Source organism: Ciconia boyciana, chromosome 18, assembly GCF_034638445.1.
Source record: "Ciconia boyciana chromosome 18, ASM3463844v1, whole genome shotgun sequence".
NCBI lineage: Eukaryota > Metazoa > Chordata > Aves > Ciconiiformes > Ciconiidae > Ciconia > Ciconia boyciana.
The window spans coordinates 5371057-5380886 of record NC_132951.1 but is presented as its reverse complement, the minus strand read 5'-3'; the positions used below and the strand labels follow the sequence as shown (position 1 = coordinate 5380886).

At 48.4% G+C, this 9830-nt stretch overlaps 1 protein-coding gene across 1 annotated transcript in view; it reads left to right on the top strand.

Annotated features, from left to right (window-relative positions):
- Nucleotides 1-79: 79 nt before the first annotated feature.
- CFAP77 (cilia and flagella associated protein 77) overlaps nucleotides 80-9830 on the top strand; it is a 61714-nt gene continuing 51963 nt past the window's right edge. Inside the window, exon 1 of the mRNA XM_072883091.1 lies at nucleotides 80-410. Within this exon, the coding sequence (XP_072739192.1) occupies nucleotides 285-410 (126 nt within the window). The 5' untranslated portion in view covers nucleotides 80-284. The remainder of the gene's footprint in view (nucleotides 411-9830) is intronic.

The following is a 9830-nucleotide window of genomic DNA, read 5'->3' as shown; positions in this document are numbered from 1 at the left end:
CCTGCTACCGCACTCTCCGTTCCCCCCTCCCCGCCGCCTCCCAGCGGAAGCGGTCCCAGCCGGACCCATCAAAGCGACGGACCGACGGCGTGGGACGGCGGTTGCCAGGAGACGGGGCACCGCCGCCGGCTCCCCCCGCCCCCGCTCCCGGCGAGATCCGCCCGGCCCCGGCCCCGGCCCCGGCCCCGGCCCCGGCGGCGGGGCTGCTCCCCACGGGCAGAGCAACGCCGCCCGCCTCAGCCCCGGCTCCCCCCTCGGCGGTGTGGTGCGGCCCGGGCGGCGACATGGCGGGCGGCGGCGCGGCACCCCCGCGGCGGCCGCTGGCCCTGGCCGAGGTGGAGCCGGGCAGCGAGAACGAGCGGCTGGGGGTGGCCCGGGACAGCATGTTGCGCAACCCGCTCATCCTCAAGGTGAGCCCCGGCGCCCTCCGGTCCCTCCCCTCCATCCCCGCTCCCTGCCCGGGCACGGCCACCGCCCCGTCCTGGCGCCGGCAGCGGCCAACACGACCCCGGGGAGGGGCGGGGGGGTCGCGGTCCCCGCGGGCGGCCACGGGCCACCGCAGCCACACAGCGGAAATGTATCCCGTTAAAGCACCTGGAGGGTCGCAACAGTTGAAAACAGGTTTTTTCCCGCCACTAATCTATATGACAAGGAGGGAAAAAACCGTGTTTTCTCACCGTGAAACACTCGGTAGCCCCGGGATGGCGACCGGCAGCAGCGTGGGACGAGTTTTCCGTCTGAGGCTCGGGCGTTTTTTCGAGCCATAGCCCCACGGTTTGAGGAGTGCTCGGGGACAGGGACCGAGATGTCACTGGGGCTGCCCTCTGCCCCCCACCCCCCTCCTCCCCGCCGCGGAGGGGTCCGGGGGGGGGGACGGGACGGACGGACGACGACACACAAACTCCAACCGCCTAAATCCGGATTTTAGACCGGCTGTGGCGGTTACGGGCACTTCCCGAACTCCTGACACTCCTCATCCTACCAATTCCCCTTGTATCCCCGTTCTGTGAATGGGCTTTAGAAAGCTCCAGGCATCTCACTTCGGTTGCCTCCTCCTAATCAACATCCCCAGCCCCAGAAAGTCACGCTTTAACCCCCCCGCCTTCCCTGGGGTCCCCCCGAGCAGCAGCTGAAGTACAGCTCTCGTCCCCTGGATGGCACTCGCAGAATACCTTCGTGCCCTAACCAGCTCTTTCCCATCCCAGTCCCCACCAGGGACGCTCCGCCGGCCCGGTACTGAGCCCCCCCCCCCGGTGCTCGGGGGCCGGGATCGGTGCTCTGAGGGTGCAGAGGGAGGGGGACGGCGGCCGCAGCCCCCGGCAGCGGGCACCGAGCGGTTTGACCAGCTGCGCTTTTCCTCTTCTCCTGGTGAGGGCAGCCCGTTCTGCTCAAAAGCGTGATTTTTCCCCGGCAGACAGCGGTGACATTTAAACCGCGGCTGTTCAGCCCCCGCTGCGGCAGTTAAAGTCTTGAGGTCCCCTGGTAATCGCACCCCGGCGCCGGCAGGCTTGGAAGTCGGCCATAAAATTTCGGAATTTTGAATATCACAGGAAATTGGAGTCTTGCAACGTTGAATATCTTCTCTTTTTTTCCCCTCATGAAACTAAAAATCTACTTAGAAGTTATATTAGGACAGCAAAGGAAAAAGAAATAGGGTTTGCATCATAACACAAAAGCAGCTTCACTTTCTCAAATCCCAAATTTCTACTTTCTTTCTTTTCTCTGGATCCCGTAAGTTCGAGAGGAAGTGGCGGTATCTTTGCTTAGAAGGGGAATTGGGGCGAGGTTTCCTCACCTAGCTGGTGCGGACAGAGGTGGGCAGGGCGAGCCTCCTTGGGATGGAGGCAGCTGCACTGCTGGGAAGGAGAGGAGGCAGCGCCGCACCCTCCCATCCCTCCAAACTGTTTCTGCCTTTCTTAGAAGGGTGTGCTAGTAAATACGTTTTTAGGTGATGCATGACTACAAATCAGAAGAATATGTAATTATATGGCATTTAAGGTATGTTAAGGCATAATTGCAGGGGTTGGGTTGATCCTACTTATTTTCATGATGCATTTTACACTCCTTAAATTGAAATAGGTATAAACCACCCGTCAGTGCCATAAATCCCAGGTCTACGAATATAACACCGGGGTAATCCTACAAAGGGCGGCTCCTCTCCTGTAGTGTGTATGTTGCAGATTATATGCGGTCATTAAGATTATGTTGATTTATGTGGGAGTTTTGCCGGTCTGGATGGGAGCATTTGGCCGAGCGCTGTCTGTCCCTAGAGCTCAGTTGATGTCTTCTCCCCTCGGGTCCAGCAGTTTGCTCAGCCCCAGCTTTAAGGCTTGAGTTTTTTTCTCAGCATAACTGTTGCAGGGCATCCTGGCAGTGGGATTTCTGAGCAGTTATAAATCATGGGATGTTTTAATATGACTCGATCTGGCTTTCTGCTATGTGGCCAGGTGAAACTAAAATTTGAGCAAGTTTTGAGAAAAAGTAGTGTTAAATTTTAGCATTATGGACAACTTCTCTTCTCTCAGGGCTTCCTTGCAGGAGGATTTTCTTCACAGTAAGACAGCTGGTAGGGATGTAAAGAGATCTGCATCCACCTGATGCAATTCATTAGCATGAAGTAACTGGGCTATTAACAGGGATGCTTTTACTCTTGGAATCAGCGGTGATTACACCTCAGTAAACTATGTTGTAAAGTTTGTGCAGCAAACCGCCGACCCTCTGCCAACTACCTTCCTACATTGCGTCGTGCCCCACTGAATGCTGAATTTACCGAGATGTCCTCCGCTGCCAGGAGGTGAGCGACGGGATGGCAGTTTACTGGGTAAGCATTGGCACCCAGCCAGTCCCGCTCGCTGGGGCACACACTGGTAGTGGCATACTCACAGTGTCAGCCCTCTGCCGCGTCTCCTCTTCGTGCTTCCAACTGCAGTCTGGGATCTCTTCCCCCTCTGGGAGAGTGCTGGGGACCAGGCATTTTGGAGAGAGCTGCTGAAGGGGATGATGGCCAGCAGGTCCCAATCCTCATGCTGTGCAGTGCCACCTGAAAACCAAGGACACAAAGATGGTTTAGAAGCAAGGGACAAAAGGGGTTTCAGACAACTGCTGCTTGGACAAGTGCTTCTGGCAGCTGTGGGAGGGCACTGAGGAACACACAGCTCCAACAGTTGTCATTAAGGTTCACAGGACAGCAAATACAGAAGAATCTGAAGCCCAGTTGTGATGGATGGGACACTTACTGCCCAATCTTCCTCCAGCTAGCACTTGGTCCCCAAAACCTTAGTGCGAGAGACCTCCTCCTTTGCAGCAGCTAACACCAGGATCCCCTACTTTCTCTCCTAGTTCTCTCACGTATATTCTAATTGAGGCATCACGTATCCAAACGGAGACCACTGCACAGACAACTGCCTGCATTTCTGGCTGACCCTCCTGCCTCAGCTCTGCCCAGCCCCATCCTCCCGCCAGGATGTGTCCACACACGCTGGCTATTGCAGATTAAAAACATCATCTTTTCACATAAAGATTTCTAGGGATGAATGCTCTGTTTTTCTCTGGTAGAACATATGATGTGTTTAAATTAAAATCAAGGAATTAGTTTATCAATATATATTTTCTTGCAGCATAAAACTGAGGAAAGTATTTCATTTACTGATGCCTGTAAAAATCTGAGCAAAGCATTTTTGGTTTGTTTGTTTTTACCAGTAAAAGCCTTAGTCAAGCACTTTTCTCGGTACAATCTTACTGAAAACTACTGCATTACAAAAATAAGCCAGCTCTGGGCAGGAAACAAGACTTCACCACACTTAACCCCCAGCATGCCTGACACGCACTCCAGAAAAAGTGGCCCACACCAGTTTGGTTATGCTTATATTAACATATTTTGGATAATAAGCCATAATTCAGTTCAACATATCGCTGCCAAAGTCATTACATCACCAGCCTGGCATTGGAAATATCCCTGGTGTGTGAAGGAAAATGGGAAATCCCAGCTGCCAGACCCACGGGCCAAAGCATCCTCTTACCTCTTAAAGTGCGGCCAGGGGACATGCAGAAAGCGGGGAACTGCTCTCCATGAAACACCTTCCAAGCTGAGAGGCATCCAGCTCACCTTCAGAGCCCGAACTGCGTCTCTCAATGTTAAAAAGTTGTTTCAGAACCGGCAGTTCTGAGGAGGAGGATGGTGATGGTGCTTTGCAGGCTGGGAAAGGCTGGCCTCAAGTCTCAATCCCAGTCAGCCAGGCTGCAGGAGAACCAGATTTAGCAATCAAAAGTTTTCAGCACTATTGAAATGCACAATATTTGTTTTAAAAGCTTGTTATTTACATAACAACTGATGCCAGGCTCTTTTTATTGGTCTGAATACCAGGTCATTTAGGGTTCATTTTCCTAAGCTTTTCTCTCCAGCCCTGAGGGCTGGAATTTCTTCTTTTTTCCAAATAAGAAGAATATTCTTCTTATACTCAGGCAATACAACTTCAGCAGCCACAGTCTCTAGAGGAAGAATATATGATCAAAAAAACTCGCAAAACCACAGGAATTGGCACGCTGATAGCCTTGGTTTTGGCAATCCCAGCAGAAGAAGGATTAACCAGGCCAGGGAGGCTGAACTGCCCTTTTTAGCAGAGGAAGGGGACATGTGGAAGAGCTCACCCCACACTCACCCGGGAACCTGCTCCATGCCCAGGGAGAGCAGCTTGATGCGGGTAATGCCACGGCACCAGCCAGGTGGCCGTGGGACTCCACTCACTACGTGGGTACCAAGTAAAGGCAGAAATCATTCACCACATTTTTCTTTTTCCTTTCATGCCTATTGAGCCCTATCATGAAGTATTTCTGAGCTGTCTGACTTGTCACAGAACAAGGCACTGCTGAGAGTTGTTTCAAACTCATTTTGGTTTCCATAGAAAGGACAGCTAGGAAAAGGAAGTAGCAGCATTTTATCAAACTAAAACTGTGTCACCTCATGAAAAAAAGCTCTAATTATGCAAGAGACAAACATGGACAAGTGCATGGTGTGAAAAAGGATATTTGCTTTGAGTTGTAACCTGCATGCATCACAAACTTCTCTTGCAACAGTCATTACTGAAAGGGCAGGTTTTCCATCACTCGAGTTGAAACTTCTATTAATAGACCTGCATTGTGGCTGTAACAGGGCTTTTACACACTGGAATGTTGTGCTCAATCTTTGAGCCTTTAACCCTCACCTTCCTTTTTTTTTTTTAAACCTTCTCTCCAAATCCACTCATCTTCTTTACCTCTCCCAGCACCAATATAGCAAGGAGCCAAGGTGTTCCTGGAACAACGCTCCCACCTCGCCAAGCCCTTTTTCAGGGCCAAGCCAGGAGGCACCACTCACCTTTGTAATCCTCATCCACCTTTGTGCAAGGCCCACTAACCTGCACAGGAAGGGAAGGTGATAAAATAAAGGCTTCCTTAAAAATACACCCGTCGCTGGATGCTCAGGGAGCAGCTGTAGAAGCTATCGGAAACCGTGCAGGTGTAGCGTCTGTGTGATGGCTGGGACTGACGGAGAGCAAAATCACTCCCTCTCCGCAGAGCACCTACGCACCAGGCATGCTGAGACGGCGCGGGTCCCCGTGGTCTCCACAGCACACCTCCGCTCTCCCCCCATGATCTGGGGGTTCAGCCGCAGCCGAGATCTCACGGCTGCTTCCGTGTTGACCAAGAGCCTCAGATGCAGCAAACTCTGCTGACAGCATCACCACCCTGCAAAGCATCTTCCACAAGCACTTGGATAACCTCCCTCAGGTGTTAGCTTTGTTGATTTAAATAACCCTGTTCCCTCTCCTAATACCTGCTCTCAGCTGTTCAGAATCAATGTATCTATTGAAAACTTGGTCGGGGACCAGATTTTAGTTTGTCTGTCTCAGGTGAATAACCCCTGTAACACAGAGCAGAGTAGCCACAAGTACTGTGATCCATATTTGGAGTAAGGTTGTCTTTTATTTGGTGTTAATTATACTATTTACCTCAAATCGCTACATGTGCTGAGCATCCTGCCTTCTGTGCTTGCTGCTTGGGGACGCTGAGGATTAATTAGTGTTTATGCAGCATTTTGTGTGCTTATTACTATTATTATTATATCGCTACTACTATTATATTTTTGCAATCTAAGGCCAGTGTTGTGCTTTTAAAATGTATTCTGAAATGTCTACACAGTACAGCTCAATAATTCATTAGAGAAATAAACTAATGAAGGGCTGGTTAGTCAAATAATCATTAGGTTTGGTTCTGAGCTTTGTCTTGCCAATGCTCCGACTTCTAAGGGTTTTCTTCTCAGCATGAACTCATTTAAGATTTTAAATTAATTATTTGGTACACTAAAAATTAAACTCCTTATGAGCTTTAGTGCCCTCCCCTATTTTGCACAGACACCACTGAAATAAATAAGGCATTTCCAAGAGGCAAGTAAACATTCTGCATGAATGAAAGTAGTGGGTTTCTCTCCTGGTTATTTGGAGACAGGACTTAGGCTGCAAACTGCCAGCTGTGATTCAGCGGGCAGAGGGACGGCACCAGCAGCACCGGGCGTTCGTAGCTGCTCACCCCCAAGATCGGCAGGCAGTATGTAAAAGCAAGCAAAAGGGCATTTTGATCCTTTATGTGAACAAAACAATGCAAATTGGTGAGACTAATAAGCCCCGAAACATTACAAGGTGAATGCCTTTTATGTTTGTGAAAATCTTCTATGTTTATTTGTCTAATACAATGGAAATAAAGCTTCAAAGGCCCTTTGATTTAAAAGTGCATTATTGAAGTCAGCCAGCACAATAATAACCATTAGACCGAATTGTTGCATTATGACCCTAATAGCAGCGTTGTCATAGCAGAGAACATCTGTACAGCCTCTTGCCTGAGTTGTTGGTGATGTAAAAGCAGAAATTAAGCCAAAGGAAGAGAGGATGCAGGCAGAGGAGGAAAAAAAAAAAAGAAAAAAGGTCACAAATGGGTCCATGCACTCACAGTGCATCCAGAGCTGCAGCAGGCTATAAATTTTTATGATGAACCTAAAACTCGGGCTTTATTGTCTGAAAGATTTAAGAAAGTTTGGGGGAGAGCCAACAGCAGTTTATGGCTTTGGCCCCAAACCACGTTAAGCCAAGAGATGATTTTCAGACTAATTCAAACCAAAGACACCATGGAGAAAGTCAGGGATATTCCAAGTCCTGATAACGTGCCCTTACCCACAAACCCTTCTCCAGAGACACTGAGCCCAGCAGGCTGAGAGCAGCACCAGAGACCCACCTAGAACTTGTAAGAGCACAGGGACATCTCTGCCCTATTTCCTCTCTGTCCTCAGCTTCCCACTCCACCAACAATAAATATCGCTCCTTCTCTGGAAGAGGCACAAAAAAATCTCCTGAGCATAGAGGAGAAGCTGGTGGAGGCTCAGTAAGGACTGTCCTGGACAGGAGGGCATCGGGCAGGCAACTGGTGGGCAGCTGCCCAAAGAAAAGGCAAAAAGCTCTTGTTTTTAAACCTTTGCCGCAATAATTTCCCCTCTTTTTGAGTGCTGCCTAGCAGAATATAGAGCAAACGAAGCACATTCAAGGTGATCACAGGGACCGATGTTTTCAGTTCCACATTTTTGCAAGTTTTTAGCCACACTTTCCCCAAGGGCAGATTGCTTTCCACGCAAATTCTTAGAGATGCTCATATGCTTAATTATTGAATTGGAGAAGCCTTTGTCATCTTGCAGCGATTGTTTTGTTCTTGCTTGGCTGCTCACATTGTACAGATTAGACAGAACCTGCATTTCTGAGGATATTTTCTTTTTTAACCATTGGTACTTTGTAAAATAAATTACACTGACTTTTCTACTCACATTTCCTTGAAGTAGCATAGATAAATGAAAGTGGGACTCTATTACCAGATTTCCTACGAGAGCCTTTAAGAAAACTTTGATATCGGGGGAAATATCTCTAGTTAATTTTTTTTTTAAGCAAACCAACATGGGGTTTGTGCCTAAAAATCTTACAAGTGAAACCTGATTAAAAATAATAGCGTAAATCCCAGGCTGGGGCGGGGGGGGATCAGAAAAGCCAACACAGCGAGCCTTGTATTGCTTAGTGAAGAGCAAACTAGCCTGAAAAATAAAGATGGTTTTAATTGCGAGCTTCGGGCTGCTCGCCCAGGTAGGAGAGCCCCTTTGTTTGCAGCACGCTTTTCAACTTCCCAACGTCCCTTTACATTTGCTCTCTCCGACCACCCTCCTGCTCGCTGCGCGGCCCCTTCGGTGGTTCCCAGGAGACACCAATCAGCTGGTCAGGAGGCGACTGTAACTACACTAATTACCATGTATTACAGTGTGTTAAAGCTCTAATACACGCCGAAGCGCAAGTTTCCCCGCGCCGGCGCGGCTGCATCCGTCGCCACGCTCTGCCCCTCTCCTCCCTCTCTGCGGTGCCACGGCAAGGGGCTGCCGTGCTACCTCTGCCGCCATAATCAGGGAGCTAAAATTGTTATCAGATTAGCCCCAGCAATGAAAAGCACAGTCCCAGATCACACTCGCAGTTAGTTAGCATTTAGATAGGCTGGGACGGGGGTCTGTACAATAGGCATCAAAGCTGAACTCTTGGTGCAGCGAGAGGGATTAATTTCTTTAACCAACATGCCTGATCTGGCCTATCTCATTACCCTGCCTTGTCAGTGTCGATATTAGATTTGATTGAAGATTATACCATTTAGGCCTTTCCCCTGTTTTCCACAGAAATCAGGCCTATTGAATTGCACATTCTTCCATGGGCCCCTGTCAATACTCAGTGGCCTGAGCCTCTAATTCTGCTTCATTTAAACTTCATCAACTTTTCCAATCAAGTGGAAGGATCTGAAATAGGCTCCGTAAGCAGAAAGGCCCTTTTTCCTTTTGTCAGATAATTTATTCTGTTTTCTCTTTCTCTCCCCCTCGCTTCCCCACCTCTTTCTCTTTTTCTTCTTTTCGCTCCCTTTCCCTGATGCTGAAAATGAGATTACAGTATTTAAATGACTATGATAATCAATCGGGGGACCTTGAGCCGAGATTGAGGTTAATTTTTCTTAGCAGAACAAAGAAGCGTGATGCCATCGGGGATTTGAAGGTGCAATCTGTGTTTCATGCTTGTATTCCTTCCCCCCCCAACCCGAAACTGCAGTTTTAGGAGTCTTTTCTTGTTACTAACTAGGCAGTTGTTGTGATTTTTAACAGAGGCAACCCCTAGGAGAGAAGAAATGTAATTTTGGGCTGATAAATAGCTAACAGCCTTCAATCAACAATTTTAATAGGAAAAAAAAATTCACTTACATGGTGTGACTGCAGATCTAATGAAAGTGCTATCATTACCTTATTTATTTTTAAATATACTTGGAATAATTTTTCAGCAGTGCTGTAAGTAGTCCTTCCAGCCTGCACAGCAGAGCTGTGAACTTTTAACTGAATACACCTTTCATCCAGCCACTCTTTCTACTTAGCAGCTTTCTTGGTTGCCTGGAAAAAAGTCGAGACTTTTGTCATGATTTTGCTAATCAGAAATTGAATCGCTTATGTTCATCTTAAAACCCGCATGGAAATGGCTTGTTAAGTCTTTAGAGTATGTATTTTTGGTTGTAACACGCCAGCATTCGCTCACCTGGATCTTTCCCCTACCCTTCTCAGCAAGAGAGAAAGAGAAAAATATGCATTTCTTTGCTTCCATCCTAGCTGTCTTGTCAGTGCTGTTTTACATGCTGCCACCCAATGTTATCTTTTATTTGTGTCAGGAGAGAGGATTTGACAAGTTCAGTATACAATGTTCATTTGGCAAGGCAAATTTTTCATACCAATTTTGAGTAGAAAA